Genomic DNA, 17,738 nt, shown 5'->3' on the forward strand with positions numbered 1-17,738 from the left:
GATTAGAAACAGCTGTGCAGGGATTGTACTGCACAGGAGTTTGTAACAATGGACTGGATACATACATGGACTGGGTCACACAACCGTTTAAAAGTTACATTCCTAAGACTTTTAAGAATTATTTATGGACAACACAGTACTATAATGTTACCATATGGCGATCAGTGGTGTAAAATAAAGCAACTGTGCCCACAGTATTTAACACCAAAATTAGAAAATTAGTAGATAATGACTAATACTGCTAATTTTATGCAACTCTCAGAGATATTAAGCTGCTAGTAACTACAATTGATCATTTGTTCAATTTCATTTTTACTTCATGTACAGTGACCACTGCAGAACCATATTCCATTACTTTAACAGCCCTGACCCTTTGTAAATTCAATGTAGGTTTTTAATCTCAGTTTAGAGTGACCACTTGATTATATACAAACTGGTTAGCGCTCACAAGGCAAGGAGTGCACTTCTGAAGGCATGAACAAATCCAGATTTTGCTATACAGGGAGCAGTGTTTGTGAGAAATAGAAGTGCAAGATGCAAGACTAAAGGCTGATGCAGAATACTAGGTTTTAGTGCAACAGGAAACACGCATCTTTCAGTCAATCTATCTTCTATGGAATTGTTAATTCTGTAGATAAAATATTACCAAAAAAAAAATCATACATGCAGTTGAAATGTTTTGAAACTAGTACCTTTAGGTTTGCTGTAGCTTCTTCATTTGATTTTGTTAATTCTGAAATCTTTGCTTTCTGTTCTTCCACTATACTTGTCATGTCTTGGATCAGACTTGCCATCTCTTTTTCCTTTTGTTCAAACTCAAAGAGAGCTTGTTTATGTTCAACGAGATCAGCAGCAACATGGTCAAAATCCTCTTTGACCTAAAGTTTTATGAGACAAGACTTGAGAAATGCTAACATTTGGAAAAAGTGTGTATACACACACACAAATGACATTTGCATTTCAAATAAAGAAAGAAATAGATGTTCATCAACAGCACGTGAAATTAGTGAATATCTGAAACTGGTTTTCTACCAGTTTGTTGGTGATACTTCAACTCAAAAAACCTGATTCTACTCAGCTACAAATTTTGTAAAAAACCAAAACCAAACCAAAACAAACAAAAAAAACCACAACCCAACAAAAAAGAAAAACCCAACCTGGGAAAAAAAATTAATGGGTGGATGAGAAGCAGAGCAGAAAAACCATAGCTTGGGAAATGAAAACAATGCCTTGATTTAACCTCATTGTTAAGATTAACATTAACTTAAAGTTCTTCTTTCCAGATTTTAATTCTCTTCTTTTTTTCCTTGTAAGAGAAAGATTTGAAGTGTGAAAAGAGTCTTTTCTTTCCCCTCTTCTCCCATGTATCCAACTGATTTAAAATGAAGGAAACCAAGTTTAAGTGACAGTAAAGCATTTAAAATTTTATTTCACTTAACATATAAACTAATATGAACACTAGCCATATCTAAGCAAGTTTTGAATTTGGATTTCAAAACGCATATCCAAAATTCAATTTTGAAAAGTTAAGCAATAGGGAACTTTAGTAATAAATACACAAGTACATATGTAACCATAACCTTACCAAAACACCAAGAGTTTTTACAATAATTGAATATATTCTAGTAGAAGGTCAACATCTTTTAAGAGGAAATTAACACCACCAGATAGAAGTTTTTCTAATTTCTTTTGATTAACTTTTACTTATGAACAAAAATGCTGGGTTTTGCAAGTACTGACTTGGCATTTGGTGTCTGTGTTCTAATTACTAATATTTCAAAGCTTACTACCAGTATTTTTAGATGAATCCTTGGAGCAAAGACCTTAAGGATCAAAAAAAACCCCCAAGTAAAAAAATAAAACAAAAAAACCCCAAGCCCAACACGTTTAAGAGAACTACAGCTCCACCTAGTTTGAGATGAAATGTTCTCTTAGTCTTACCTCTTTATACCTTTTTGCTTCAATAGTTAAAGCTAAACGAAATTCATCTTCTAACTCTTTGTACTTCTGGTTTAACATATTAATTTTCTCCTGAAATTCTTTAACACGCTGCTCATGCCTCTGCTCCTCTTTAGCCACTTCTTTTGACAAAGCATCTTGAAATTCAGGTCCATTTAAAGCAACTCGGGTTTCAAGTTCTTTCCTGAAGTTACCAAACATATATTTGAGACAAGAACTGCAGTATCTCACAATGCTGTTTCAATTCATTTCCTTGGTGTTTCTTAAAAAATTATAATAAATTACATAATAAATGGGATAAATTCCTTAGTTTCACAGACAGATTTCAGTCTTCTATGACAATGGCCCTGGAACGAGGAAAAGTGTGTTGACTACTGTTAAAACACCCAAAGAAATAACTGAGAGAAGGGGTTAAGGGAATCTTAGTAGATAAGATGCTGCGCAATAATTGTCTAGATTGCTGCATAGCCCAGAGAATCAAATTAATAGATAGTGCTCAAATGTTTTGCTAACTATTGTGCGAACTAACTGACGCAGGAAGAGTCTCCTTACGAAGGACAGTTCTTGATAAGAACACCCTGCAGTTTGGGCAAGAGCAAAGAAGCAACTGGGTCTGCGCAAGAACAAGGGGTTACTAGTGGTGACGAAGAGGAGCCATCAGCCTTCATCCCCACGACCCCCGACGACCCCACAAGGAGGCACTGAGCAAGCACAGTCAGGAGGGACTTATGGAAATGACCTCATGAAGCTAATTTTAATAAAAAGCGGGGACAGGTTATGCATATGTATAGGCTATTGGGAAACTTCATGCATATGTAGCACTTTGCTACATATAAACAGGGCAAGTTGCCACGTGGAGATGCGCATGACTTTGGTGGGACTACCCCCCGTGCTGCCCAGCGCTGAATAAACATACCTACTTACAATCTTACAGATTGTGGTGTCTGTGTCCGCATATCACCTTATATAATGAAAATCCCAGTTATTCTGTTTGACAGGGAAAGGGCATTTGAGATATAGGAATTGCTGTAGGAGAAAGTTTGCAAACCTCTATCTTATAGTTCTTGGCACTAGAAAATACTTTTGATCAGACCGAAATCCCAAGAGCACAATTAATTACTGATTAAATTTTTATCCCACAATACAGTTACTAATTAAGCTAGTGGTTAACTTTCAGCTTTAGTTTCAAATTGATTCATTATTCAAATTTAAATTAACTTTTTTTAAACTTTTCTGAAAATGGATTGAAAACATAATGTCTGTAACAGTCTCATACAATAAAACGTAGTTTTCCTTGATATTTCAATGAAATTAATTATGCCACGGGTTCCACTTTTCCAACAAGCTTACCATCATTCTTGAACGCTTACCACAACAGCTGCATGCAGTTAAGACAAATGCCAACAGGAATAATTGTTGATCATATGCTGTCTCAGTGGCCCACTCTCAAGTTTCTTATTTTCATTTATATTCTACAAAGGCTTCTAAAAGTAATGGTGACATTTGGGTTTCTTATGACCTATGGTGGGCCATGATTTTCTAAAACATGTCCCTATGGGTTTGATTTCTCAAACACTGTAACTCAGTGGTATCAGGCCTTAGTTAAACCAGAGGGAAATGCTGTGTGGCAGATACTTTTGAAAAATCAGTCACATATTTAGGTACATGAGGAGGAATTTTTTCTTAACATTGCTAAAGAGAGCAGTATCTCACTGGATTTTGCTGAGATTTTTCACTCCTTTAATGCTGGAAAGTGTCTCAAAATCTTCTTCAAAAGAAGATCTACTATTTCTGAAAATTCTGTCTCCAACATCTGGCACGAAACCTTCTATGACAGACTTTTGGAGACAAAGAGCTGTTCAGTCACTATAATATGCTTTGTACTACAACCAACTATACCAGTGAAATGAGCTTCCTATGTTTTCAACCAGCACTAATGACAGTGAATTGCTTTGAATGTTCAAGTTGGCTACAGATTACTTTGGGACACCATAACCAAACAGAGGTTTAGAGCAAGCTCTGCAACACAAAGCAATCAGCCTTGCAAACTAAGTGAAATGCTAACAAGCCAGAGTAAAGCACTGACTTTACTGTTTCTGGAAACTAAGCTGGATATTTGCATTGCACCACCTCACCATGGAAACATGCCAGCTTCTTTGGCAACAGCTCAGGCAAGCCTGTATGGTATCTCACTAGCCTGTCTAAACATACCTAATTCATCAGATCTAAGTGGGAGGAAGGGTTTCTTATCAAGGACCTATATGCAACAATGTGTAGTATAAATGAGTTAATGCTACTTATGAAAATCTTCATAGTACTTCCATCCTTTGTTCATGTATATTTTACACTAAGCTTTAAAATACCACCTTATACTTTGCAATTGCTGGTGTGTTGCTTTTAAACAACTCACCAGCTACCTATTTCAATTTTTATAAAAAGTGTAACAAAGGTCAGCACAAAATCAGTATCTAAAGAGCACTGAAATAAACAGTATTCAGCATATAGGTCATCCACACCAGTAAGAATTTACTTCATATTCCAAGTAGTTTTCTTCCTATAAAAGTACTTATTATTAATAATGTGGCAGCTTCTACAAGCCTCACCACAAAGCACGATTCTGTAGTGTTAGGTGTCAAACAGAATAAAAGACTGTTACTGCCCCAAAGACATTGTCAAATAACTAAAGACAATATTTGTGAAAGTGAAGATCAGAGCACGCAAGGATATTAAGGTTCACTTACACCTACACTCAGAACACAGCAGAAGAAATATTTGGAAGATAAAGCAAATCTGATGGTGCCATGTAGTGTTGTATAAATGTATGCTCCGGCATTTTATGGCCTGATGCAGCAAGACTTTTTATTCATAACAGATTGAAGCTCAATGGTTTTCTCTTTCACTTTATCTTCATGTTCCTTTAAAATCCTGGGGAAAAGAAACAATACTTTTGAGAAATAAATTGATAATACTGATAAGAGATGAAAACAAAAAACATTTCCCTCAAGCCTATAAAATTGTCCAGAGATTAACAGAAAATGACAGAATTTTGTGAACTAACAAACAAAAAAGTACAATTATGGTAGCTCCATCACAAAATCACCTTTGTTCATTTAGTTAGAAAAATGTAGTTGGTGCTGATTGTTAGCATTTATTGTATATTACAGAGACAGTGACTTTCATTTGTTCTTTTTGAGGCTGGAGCAAAACAAAACCACATCTGGCTACCTAGACATTTATCAATTACCTGATGCATTCACAAAATTTCACTAACTTCAGCAACTATATTAAAGATGTGCCAATTCATTACCAGTGTTTTCACCTCTCTAAGTAGGTCACAGGGGACAGATTTACCTGTATTTTTACCCTTAGCCTTTATATAAATTCAGAAATCCACCTCTCCCTCACTCCCAGCCCCCAGGCAGACAGCAGAATTTGAGCTGTAATGAGCAGAGGGAAGAAAGCAGCTCATCCAATATTCTGCTGCAAGGAGTCAGCAGCATTCATTTCAAAGCATATTTCTCCAAACCTCCAAGAACTTTCTGCAAGAACTGTCACAACGTCACAGGCCCTCAGCTTTCCTAGCAACAATTCAGGTGTTTCTGGGCCTATAGCTTACACAGGACTCTTCACGAATCATAGAATCATAGAATGTTTTGGGTTGGAAGGAACCCCTAGAGGTCATCTAGTCCAACCCCCCTGCAGGAGCAGGGACACCGCTAACTAGATCAGGTTGCTCAGAGCCCCGTCCAACCCGAGCAATTGCTCAGTTGGAGCAACAGGGTCAGGCTACAGATGAGTGTAAAAGGGACAAATATTTCATCACGGATAACTTCCTATCAAACTAATTTAACAAACAGAATTCACTCTGTCGTCAGTGACAGGGAAGTCAGGCATATACAGAACTCATAATTTGTGCTTTCTTCTTACCTAGCTAAGTGAAGCACAGACTTTTTGGTATTGTACCCAGAATATGCACTGCATTCATAGAAAATTAAATTGTAATCCTAGAATCAAACAGAAAGACCATTTCAATTAATTTTGCACAATATCTCACTCCAGCTTTAAAAAAGCAACACAGATATACTGAAATATGCAAATAAAGAAACAGAATTATGATTTAATTCTAAAGCTAATGGTAAAGAGTAACAAAAGAAATCCAAGTGTGCCTCCCAAACAACAACTATATGCATTTCTTAGGACATATTTGTTCTATACAATGGCTTTTGCTTGATCTCTCAAAGGCTCAAATGCAAACATGCCTTGTAAGGTACTGAAGTCTTGTCAACTTTCCTTGTGATGATGAGGCAATTAGTACAAGACAAAGTAGTGAAAATAATTCCAGTGACTTTTTTTTTTTTTTTTTAAATCTTGGAAAGCTTCAGCAGCAGTGTTTCTGTATCAACAGTTTGAGATCAATGTCTTCCAGCAAAAGACCAGTTAAAGACCGCAGCAAAAAATAACAAATTAATTCTATTTCACTTTTTGTACTTGTGAAATATTTCTGCACCTTCTTTTACAGTCAGCTTGCACCTTTGGTTTTGTAGCCCCTGGGAGCTTTGCAGTTAAATGATGAGGCCCTGGAGACGTTCTCAGCACTTCAGCTGAAGCCTTCTCACTTCAGCTGAAGCCTTATCAGAATAAATGCAAATGCAAGAGATCATTTGCACAAAAGCCTGACCTGGAAGCTGTGATGGCAAGAGAAGTTTGAGAGGGAATGACAGATTATGCTCTCCAACATAGACATCTGACCACTTTCACAAATTTCACAAGTTCACACATTGAAGATCACCTACATTGCCTCTGTGGTGCTACTACATGACCTTTTTACCCATCCAGATTTCAACTGTCTGTTCACTTTCCACTTTTCTATGTGTCTTATTGCTATCTATGACAGTAGCTTAAAATTCAAATAAATAAGTCAGTAGCTTAGGGAATGACAATCACATGTCTGCGTATTTTCATTTGTTTGCTATTAATTGTGCATTTGTACTTATTTAACCACTCTTCATAAGACACTTAAAATTCAGTTTTCGAAAGTTCCCATTAAAATGACGAGGTATTTCAGTTTTAGTTTGGTTTTTTTTAAATATACCATGCTTCCAAAATTGCACAGCTTTTTGAAATTTTTATCATCTTCACAAAATTTCAAAGACAAAAGGTGGGGAAAATAAGTTTCATCAATGTGGTAGCTTATTTTAGCAGCTCTAAAAAATGCTTCAGTGTTAGCAAATGTCAGTTTTAAATATGTTGTCAAAGTTTATATGGTTTGTCCTAATATCAGGACTGAACCACTTGTAGTAGTTTCTGGGTGGCCAGGTAAGCACAGAAGAGCAGAGAAGGGAAGAAATCAGGCAATGTTAGTGTTGGATGGATATTTTATTGTTTTTTTTTAAAACAGTGTTCTGTATAATATTTACAATGATGTAAACCTATGATTCTCTTGCTTTCCTTTGAAATGTTTTGAGATAAAATTTGACCATGCAAACAGAAGTTTGAAATAAAATTTACACCCCTTTTTTCTGCTCAGCTGATCAGATCTCTAATAGAAAACCTACTGTGGTCAGTATCTATCTACTTTATGCCAGTCAAGCAGTGAGCAATACTACTTCTAAATCTTCCCCACATACAACATAATTTCACTGAAGAACTCTCAGTGATGACATCATTTATGCTAGCATGAATCTGAATGGATTTTCAACAAAGTCCATGGGTAGGGCAAATTCTTACTGGTGAAAGATAACAATTTAAACTCAATCTGCTAAACAGGTCCTTCTCTGGAAAGGCCTGAAATTGCAAAGTGTCAGTCCTTGAGTCAGAGAGGGAACTTTAATTGATAGCATACACATGCTATGAGAACAAAGTAGCAGAAGGCATGACATATATAATTAATAAGCCAGGAAATGCCACCCATCTCCATCCAGGAATTAGCCATCGCACCTGGGAGACCACGGGCAATTACTTCATTTTAAAAAGTGACATACAAATCAGCAGACATCTAAAGAACAGGCAGGAAAATGAAGGATTACCAGAGGGAGCTAGGCAATTTCTGTCCTGTAAAGTAGCATCACTCTGAGAAGAACAGCTCCCTCATTAGCAGTATTTGTATAACAATGGCACTGACAGGTTGATAAAGGAGACACTGTATGAACATAGAGTAACAGTCCTCATCCCATGAAGCACACAGTCTGCAAAGTCAAGGCAGACAAAGGCATTATTATCTTATTTTATAGTTGAGGAACAGAGAGAGAGAAGGATTTATTGACCCATTTAAGATCACTCAGTAAGTGTGTGCAGGGCCAAAATAATATCATGCTGCCTGAATACCTGAGCAGCACCTATATAAGCCATTTTATTTAAATAATTGGCAGTGGTTACACTAATCCACTCGAATAGGACATTGGCTGTTCCTGGATGCTCACAATATGATCTGAATACTCTCTGTATTGTTGTTGTGCTCATGCGAACTTTTGATCAGTGGATCAAGCTAAGATAAACAGAAATTTGTTAAATGGAGTTTTCCTTCTGGATCCTCTGCTAAAGAGGTCAAACCAATGCCCTACAGCTCTCCCCCCCCCCCCCCCCCCCCTTTTCTTTTATCTTTCCCTCTTTTTTTCTTTATATTCCCAGTAGCTCTATCAAGAGAGTTTTAGATGTTTTCCATCAGGTCATTCTTGTCCTGCATGTGAACATTTTGGTTTATTTCTGCTGTTTCTCCCTGCAAAGCCAGTAGTGCAAAATTCTTCTTACCATCATGATGTTTGCTCTTTAATTCATCCAATTACAGATCAGCTTCATCACAGCCTTGTTGTTCCCAATGATGCCTTCCAGAATCCCCATCCTCATTCTGTTCCCCCTTTCCCAGGGTATCACACACACAATGCAACTACCAGTCTTCTCAAATGACAAGGAATTGAGGCTGCCTTCCCTTCAGGCTGCCATTCTTCCTTTTAACAATGAACCATGCTGCCTGCCTTGCATGGAAGTTATGTGGCACATCCATTATAATGGGAGCTCTTGGGTTTCTGACCGAATTTGTAGTACACTGACTTGTAAGATGTGGGACTGAAGCAAAGTAAGAGTTAATACAGCTGGGCTGGAATGCCTTCTGAAAGTACACACTCCTCTCTGACTATAGAAAAAACTAGGTAAAAAGGATCCCATCCTGTAAGACACTGAAACCATCCATAAAAACTGTTGAACTTCAGAGTCAACAGGCTAATCTGGTTCTTTTTTCTGCAGAAGAACAGGTTCACGATTGTTTTCACCAAATATGGCTATACATATTTCTATCAGGCCAGAATCTAGTCCTGTGCATTTGGGTCATTTGTGAGTAATTCATGGGATTATTCACAAAATAACTCAATTGCATTCATTAATAGATACAGTGGTATGTGGTTTCATAGGAATTGCATGGCTGTTTAGCAAGAACTAGTATTTCATTGAAATTCATTGTTATTATTAGCTCAGCAAGCAATTTGTTATCATTTAATTGTATCTATGCTGCTTTTCAACTAACCCATTGTCCTTCCCCTAGCTACCTCAGGCAGCACATCCAAACATCCAAATGAGTCATTCAGATCCATTCATTTGATTATAACCATCTTTAATTTTACAACTTTCTTTGTTTTACTTATGCAAAACATTTTATTTTCTTGCATGACATGTTAGAATTAATGGCCTGGTGGGCTGTGACTTCTATATATTAGAATGATTCATCTTTGGTTTACTAGCATAATTTTTAAGAGAGTAAGACACCTACTCTGTCCATTTAGCATTTATGTGTTTTCACAGAAGGTTTCGATGTTACACCCTGAAGTCCCTGCTAGCCTCCAGGGTCTCAAAACTATCTGCATTTCCATGCATACAAGAAAATAAAGCAGATTTCCAAAAGGGAGAACCTTTGAGGCATGAAGCTGAGGACTGATATTGCTCCCCTATAAAACCAAAATAATGGGAGACAAATGTGAATACAGAGGTATGCTTGTAAAGGGCTAAATAATGAAAATAAGACAAAAAGAGATCTGACCCTAATTCTTTCAGTTATAGAGAAGTGCCTACCAGCAATCTTCCCTATAAACCAAGAACAATTCAGCTGCATTTCAAATTTTGAAAATATCCATTTTGGTTACCAGCAAGCAGAGCTGTAAATCTATTTTCAAAGGAGAAACAAGTAGTTATGTGAAATCCAGCATTTAGGTAAATTCCTACCAACTCAGTTAATTTCTCAGGAATATTGGGATGACTTACTTCTAAATAAATTAATATTCTGGAGGCATTGGCTTTCAAACTATATGCATTGCATAGAGAAACTCAAAAGAAAAATTGACTGGCATGGTACACAGGAACATAAAACAAGTATTTTTGCAGTGCCTTAATGCTTAAATTATGGCCCATGGTTCACCAGTGCTATGGTTGATGCAGATTGTTACCACTATTGATTTTATGTCCTTGATGAAAAGTTACTAAAAAGAAATGTTTTCTACTCCTACCATAGGAATGGTTTTACAGGAGGTAGGAGGGAAAAAAGGTCCCCAAATTATGTCTCTGTTAAGAATCCATCCACAGAGAAAAGAGAAAAAAAAGAGAGAGAAAAAGAGAAAGGAGGGGGGAAATAGAGAGAACAAAGAAAAGGGGGGGGGGAGAGGAGGGAGACAGTGAGAATGAATTCTTAAATATTTTTTGCAACACTCCTTTTTTCATCTAGACACTTTTATAACTACTATAATTAACAGCATTTACATCACTGAGAGCTGAACTGATGAGTGTGATGGGGTTCTGAATGCATAAAAATGCTTGTCTGATTAAAATTAATCTGTGTTTTTATGAATTTAGGCACATTCAGGCTCCATTTTGAAACCTTCACCTTCAAGTTTTGTAAGGGGTTCCCCTCTATTATGGTACCTTAGCAAGATGTTCTCCCATTCCCATAGGGACCTCACGTTCCTTTTCATTATCAGTTTTATTACCCAACAAAAGCACAGGTACATTCTCCCCGGTTGTCTCCTGCAGAACAAATAATAAATGCCAACTGATGCATTGTATTTAAAAAATCACAGATCAAGAGGATATAAACTAACAAATGTCACACTGCAACAAGACATCACGTATTAACCAGGTATGTGCCACTTTACTCACAAACATGTCAGGAATTAAAGTTGGATAAAAGGCATGAAAAAGACAGATTGCACTAATTTGGCATTTTTTAATACCAGCACAGAAGCTCATCAGACTATATTAAAATGGGAGAGAGAAAACTACCATGCTACACAGGCTCTGACATCGCATGTTTATAGCCACTGCTTTTCTAATTACATGGACAGCAAAATAATGACAACATCTGGGTACAATTATACCAAATAAACTACACAAAGTGGAGAGATACACAGAATAGGCCCCCCAAAATACACAGAATAGGCATGAATCAAAATTCATCCTGAAAATGGTTAGAATTATCACAATGAGTACATTCATAAAGTGGGGTGAATGCTGCAGCAGTAAATGGACTTGGCTGTATGTCTTCAACTTAGCAATAGTTTGTAGCAAACAAAATTAGTCAATAAAGATGAGTGAACTATTACAGCTCAGAAAAAGATTTTGACCACAATATTTAATTTTTCTGAATCAAACCCTGGAATTGTCCTCTAGCTGAATTATAGCATACTGAATTATTACTGAATATAACCATACTGACCTATAATAATCACTGATTCGTTAAAGAGCATATATTTAATACAGGCCTGTTCTTACAAAATGCATACTAGTATTACTTAAGCAGAGCTACTCAGATGAGGAATAACTATGCCTGTTTGGAAACATTTAAATGAATGAGTCCTAATTTCAATTTGCAAAGCCACCTATTGGCCATTATGGAAAACAGTGTATTATAGTAGAACACATGCCCAATAAGATCAGACTAAATGATCGTTGCATACCAGTTTGTCCCCTACTTTTTCAGTAGCAATAGTCAGCAATAGTGAGCAAATAGGAAGCCACACTTTGTTCTCTCTAGTGACTTGGTCCTTTATGGCAGCAGCCTCAGTTTTATTTTTATTTTTGGCCACAAGCAAATTCAGCTGCTTGCATTCTCAATATGTTGTCTGTGAGCTAGAGAGATATATCAAGAGAAAAAAGAGAATTAACAGTGGCATGGACTATGATTTTGTTTTCATGTGGTTGAAAGGGTGATCCCCAGGAAGTTGAACTGTCTACCATGAGAGAGTTTCATAGCATTAATGTAGATAATATAGCTTTAAGTCATGTTCACAACACAGTCAATTTCCTGTGAGCTATATACTTGGTTGTCAAACTGATAGTGACGATCAGTGATCGTCAGACCATCATCACTGATCCAAAGCACCTCCCAGAACTAGTCGTGATCCAATGGGAGTCATCAGCTGGATAACCTTTATGAGAGATCAGAGGACTCCATGCTGGGCTTTCCCCACCACTCCTTTTAAGTCCTTAAAACCCTAGAACTGTGATTATTTTCATAGACACAGAGATTCTAAAAACAGCTTTACTGGTAACTGTGCAGACCAAAATCACTAACAAAACTGTAATTATGACAATAGAAGAAACATGCTGTTCTCTGTGCTTTGCCTTGCTAACACTCCCTGTCCAGAAGAAGGTAGAGAATAGTAACACCAGAGTTTAGATTTGAAGTTATGTCATGTTACCTTGATGCTTATCAGCCACTGCTTGACAGCTGTGAACGTGTCTCTTGCTGTTATGTCATACATCACAATGACACCATCAGCTTTTCTGAAAAACTGCTTGGTAATACTTCGGTACCTACAAGTAAGAACCTGTTTATAGCTCTCTTCAACAGAAGTAGGAATCTGACAATGTAAGTAAAATTTTATAGTAACGTGTTGTGTCTGCCCCGTCCCCCTCTCCCCAGAAGATGTTGCCAAACAATTTCTCCCAATCTAGTCTTAGTAAGGGTTAAGCCTCTATTAATTTGGTTTATATCTATGTTCTAAAATTCCATCAACTAGACAAGGGAGAAGCTGTAATACTGATCTTCACTGCAGATCCTGTTTAAAAGGTAAAGCTTATTATGTAGTAAGCAATCCCACTCTTCCTGACTCATCAGACCCCTTTTCATATTCATCAGAAGATTCATGGAGGACATTATTACCACACATTACTATAACAGCAAATAAATTCTTTGCAAAAAAATGTTTTTCAAAAGTGTTTGGAAAAGTTCCCTCTGTCTTCTTAAACTGATTCTGGGTTAGTCTGGACATTTACCTGCACATTTCACCTTCTTCCATCCTCTTTCATTTTAAGCTTGGAGCAGAAATTTCCGCCTCACAAAGTGCTCTGCCTAAAGCTAGCTAGATTTCTGTTTGGTTTTTTTTTTCCCCAAGCTTCCTGTAGAAAACGTAGATCATCATTATCATCCTTGCTTTTAGTAATGGAAAACTACACAATAAGTGAGGAAATTACCACTGAAAACTTACGGAAACTTGGAGATCTTAGAATCAAAGAATCATTAAGGTTGGAAAAGACCTCCAAGATCATCAAGTCCAACCATCAGTCCAACACCACCATGCCTACTAAACCATGTCCCAAAGTGCCACATCTACACATTTTTTAAATACCTCCAGGGATGGGGACTCGACCACTTCCCTGGGCAGCCCGTTCCAATGCTTAACAACCGTTTCTGTGAAAAAAATTTTCCTAATATCTCATCTAAACCTGCCCTGGCACAACTTGAGGCCATTTCCTCTCATCCTATCACCTGTTACCAGGGAGAAGAGACTGACCCCCACCTCATTACACCCTCCTTTCACTTAGTTGTAGAGGGTGATAAGGTCTCCCCTCAGCCTCCTATCCTCCAGACTAAACAACCCCAGGTCCCTCAGCTGCTCCTCATCAGACCTGTGCTCCAGAGCCCTTCACCTGCTTTGTTGCCCTTCTCTGAACACGTTCCAGCACCTCCATGTCCTTCTTGTAGTGAGGGGCCCAAAACTGAACACAGTATTCGAGATGTGGCCTCACCAGTGTGGAATACAGGGGTACGATCACTTCCCTACTCCTGCTGGCCACACTATTCCTGATACAAGCCAGGATGCCGTTGGCCTTCTTGGCCACCCGGGCACACCGCCGGCTCACAGGACGGCGGGTGTCCACCCGCAACCCCAGGTCCTTTGCTGCCATGAAGCTTTCCAGCTACCCTTCCCCAAGCCTGTAACATTGCATGGGTTTGTTGTGACCAAAGTGCAGGACCTGGCACTTGGCCTTGCTGAACTTCATACAGTTGGCCTTGGCCCGTTGATCCAGCCCTTCCAGGTCCCTCTGTAGGGCCTTTCTATCCTCAAGGAGATTGACACTCCTGTCCAATTTGGTGTCATCTGCAAACTTTCTGAGGGTACACTCAATCCCCTCATCCTTGGTGTCAGTGTTCCCCCGCCACACCCAGTAAAGGATGGAGATTCTCCTTGGCTCTCTTTTTGTTGTTACTGTATTTGTAAAAAAAAATTTTTTTATCTCTTACAACAGTGGCCAGGTTGAGTTCTAGCTGGGCTTTTGCCTTTCTAATTTTCTCTCTGCATGACCTAACAAGATCCCTGTACTCTTCTTGAGTTGCCTGCCCCTTCTTCCAAAAGTGGTAAACTCTCCTTTTTTTCCTGAGTCCCAGCAAAAGCTCCCTGTTCAACTGGGCTAGTCACCTTCCCCGCTGTTTCATCTTACGGCACATGGGGACAGCTTGCTCCTGAGCCTTTAAATCTTCAACTACAATGGGACTGTTTTGGTGAAAAAAAAAACCCACCTTTTTTAACTATTAAGACATTTTATGTTCTAGAAATAACCCTAGGTACATTTTAAAATCAGCCTGCCTCATAAAGAAATTGTGTGGTACTAAACTATTAAGAGGTTTAATAAGAATCTCTTTTACAGATTGGCAGTTTTTCAATGGACACTTAGCACCAAATCAGCACATTACTGCTGCTGGGGAAGGATCTAAGCTGTGAATTCACTGGCTCTATTAGGAATACTCCTGTATTTGTTCCTCTCCTGAGGAGCAGGATTAGGTCCATGCTTACTAATCTTCAAACAGATGAAAAGCAAAACCTTAGAATGTGTACTGGCTTTGTCTGGAATAGCATTATATTTCATCATACTAGCTTGTATGGGGCTATGTTTTGGATTTTTAATTAAAAAGAGTGTTGGTAACACACCATTTTATTTACTGTTCAACAGCACTTACACAGCGTCAGGGCCTTTTCTGCTTCTCAGACTGCCCCACCAGTGAGTAGGCTGGGGTGCACAAGAAGTTGGGAGGGGAACACACCTGGGACAGCTGACCCCAACTGACCAAATGAATATTCCATACCATATGATGTTGTGCTTAGCAATAAAATTTTGGGGGGAGAGAGGTTGGCTGAGGCTGCAGTTGCTCAGGGACTGGCTGGGCACTGCTCAGTAAGCAACTGGGGTTTTTTTGCATGACTTGATTTTCTTGGGTTTGTTTCTTTATTGTTTTTTGATGGTCGTGGTTTGGTGGGGGGTTTTTAATTATTAAACTGTGTTTATGTCAACCAATGCGTTTCCTCACTCTCACCCTTCTGATTCTCTCCCCCACCTCGCTGGACAGGGGAGTGAGAGAGCAGCTGCGTGCTGCTTAGCTGACTACCAGCGTTAACAGAATGTTTCTCACCGTTCCTGGCCAGCAGTATCCCAGAGTTGCAAGGCTACCTGGGTATTATCTACTGTGATGGTTTTCACATTGTAATCCACACCTGTAACAGAAATACAAGGTAGGTTGTCTCTTTATATGCTCAGTTTGATCTTTGATCACCTGATCCAGCCAACGGCAACAATTCCAGAAAGGTAACAAGATAGATACTACATTAAAAATCATGTCTATAGTGTCTAACTATCAGAGAACAACAAGAGCTTTTATTTGCCAGAAGTTCTTCAGTAATAAAATACTTAATGTTAACAGAGTAGTTGAATTTTGAATAAGCTGTAAGATAAGTAACTTTCCAAATCAGGGCACATGAGTCAAGGGTCCATTTGACAGTTCACAGCAGTCTAAGCCATTTAGCCTGGAATTCATGCTGTATATCTTCGGTTGTCTGAAATTTCAGCGCTTAGTCTGAAATAAGCACATAGGCACCTTCTGCAGTTAGTGGAAAAACACAAGGCACCACATTAAGGGGACAGTGGAACACAAGATAAATGCTGAAGATAGATGGACTGAATACGTGGAGAACCTTCTCCCTTCTTCAGAACACAGAAGATAAGCTGACTGCAGTTAGGTTAGTCCCCTAACTTTTATGTGGCTAAATGGAAGTGAGACAGAAATTAATTTATCTACACTTTTAAATTAATCCTCTCCCAATTCCCCTAATCTGTGATGATATAAGTTTTTTCTGGATATTTATATCAATAATTAGAGTCTTAAAGATTAATCAGTCACTGCCTCCTCCTAATGGCAACCTGCATTTTCTTGTATCACACTGTACTGTATCATAGAATCACAGAATCGTAGAATAATTCAGGTTGGAAGGGACCTCAGTAGGTCACCAACAAGTTCTTTGGGGCCATTTCCCACATCAGTGGGATTTTACCACTAGCATTAATGAAGAAGCATCCAAGTCCACATTCCTTCAATGGGCAGCTAAGAAATCTGGATGTATCCAGTGGATATATCCACTGCTTATATCTCAGGGGGAGAAATTTGAGCTATTTTGTAGAAATTCAGTGAGAACACTTCTCCACGTTGATCACTTGATTTTTCAACTGTCTGTATCTTGCCAGCCATATATCCACATCGGCGAAACTCATTGATGTGAAGACTAAATCAAAGCTATGACAAATACTTTCTTGCCATTGCATTTGCAAGAACACTAGATGACGAGCCAAAAGATAAAAAGGTCAGACGCATTCCTGTGGTTTTTCTCTGGAAGCTCCAGACAATTGCACACATTGCGTAAGACCTCAGAGTCTAGAGAAGCATATCAGCCATTTACAAGACAACATGGATGGGACATAGCACCAGACTCTTAAATGTAGACAAATGCATACAGGTGTTTAAGCTCCCATTACAGTTAATTAAGATCTAGTCAATGAAGAACAAGGTGTTTAGAAAATGACTAAGCTCACCCTGAAGTAAGCACCAAGGGTCAGATAATTGGTCCCTAGGATCCTCTGACTGGATTGAGTTGGAAAGGATGGCAGGGTAGAATTCAGCTGTTTGCTCACAGGCACCTAGTGCTATCTGGGATGCCATTTGGTATTCAAAATGTCTGTTTCAATCTGGCAGGACACCCAGGAGACCTGCTCCCTTTCAAGCAGCAGCTAAAGTCAGGTAAAATACTTTATAGTGCCAAAATGAATTTAAATCCCTATGCTAAGATCCTCCCTGACTCCAGTGTGAACTTAGACACTCAACATACCACCAGAAATTTAAATTTAGGAATCTTCATCTACCCTGTAAGTCAAGGGAGCTACAGCAACTGCTCACCTGAATGTTCATAGATTGTCACAGATGCAAGACAAATCCATTAATTTAAATACCTTCTATTGTAAACAAGTTTTATTTCATACATGCTGCAGATTAAGTAAGGCCTAAATACAGATTAAGAATAATGAATCTGGCCATTTACAGTAATTCAGCTGCATTGCACTACCTTATACTTAAGTTTTTGTACCTTGATCATGTGTCTGACTTTCAAAAGTTTTGTTTACAACTTCAGGCAATGTAATTACAACAGAGGCTTTGAAATGTTTAGCTTTGAAAACACTGGTCCAACATATTTCTTTGG

At 38.3% G+C, this 17,738-nt stretch overlaps 2 protein-coding genes across 6 annotated transcripts in view; both read right to left on the minus strand.

Annotated features, from left to right (window-relative positions):
* The window catches only part of LOC118452573 (leucine-rich repeat and coiled-coil domain-containing protein 1-like), a 4,034-nt gene extending 1,486 nt beyond the window's left edge, over positions 1-2,548 (minus strand). The window contains exons 1-2 of the mRNA XM_035897139.1: positions 1,942-2,548; positions 693-878 (exon numbers count right to left, since the gene is read on the minus strand). Of these exons, the coding sequence (XP_035753032.1) occupies positions 693-878; positions 1,942-2,160 (405 nt within the window). The 5' untranslated portion in view covers positions 2,161-2,548. The remainder of the gene's footprint in view (positions 1-692; positions 879-1,941) is intronic.
* A 2,160-nt stretch (positions 2,549-4,708) lies between these two features.
* Positions 4,709-17,738, minus strand: part of CRACR2A (calcium release activated channel regulator 2A) — a 56,272-nt gene continuing 43,242 nt past the window's right edge. For 3 of the 5 annotated variants that reach the window (XM_009641726.2, XM_035897143.1, XM_035897144.1), the window contains exons 13-17: positions 15,626-15,707; positions 12,636-12,750; positions 10,861-10,962; positions 5,887-5,963; positions 4,709-4,884 (exon numbers count right to left, since the gene is read on the minus strand). In XM_009641726.2, the coding sequence (XP_009640021.1) occupies positions 4,794-4,884; positions 5,887-5,963; positions 10,861-10,962; positions 12,636-12,750; positions 15,626-15,707 (467 nt within the window). In that variant the 3' untranslated portion in view covers positions 4,709-4,793. Of the gene's footprint in view, positions 4,885-5,886; positions 5,964-10,860; positions 10,963-11,792; positions 12,064-12,635; positions 12,751-15,625; positions 15,708-17,738 lie in introns of those variants that run through there. The other 2 variants (XM_035897145.1, XM_035897146.1) reach the window with 2 other exon arrangements.

This window comes from Egretta garzetta, unplaced genomic scaffold, assembly GCF_000687185.1.
Source record: "Egretta garzetta isolate BGI_Z169 unplaced genomic scaffold, ASM68718v1 scaffold797, whole genome shotgun sequence".
Taxonomy (NCBI): Eukaryota; Metazoa; Chordata; class Aves; order Pelecaniformes; family Ardeidae; genus Egretta; species Egretta garzetta.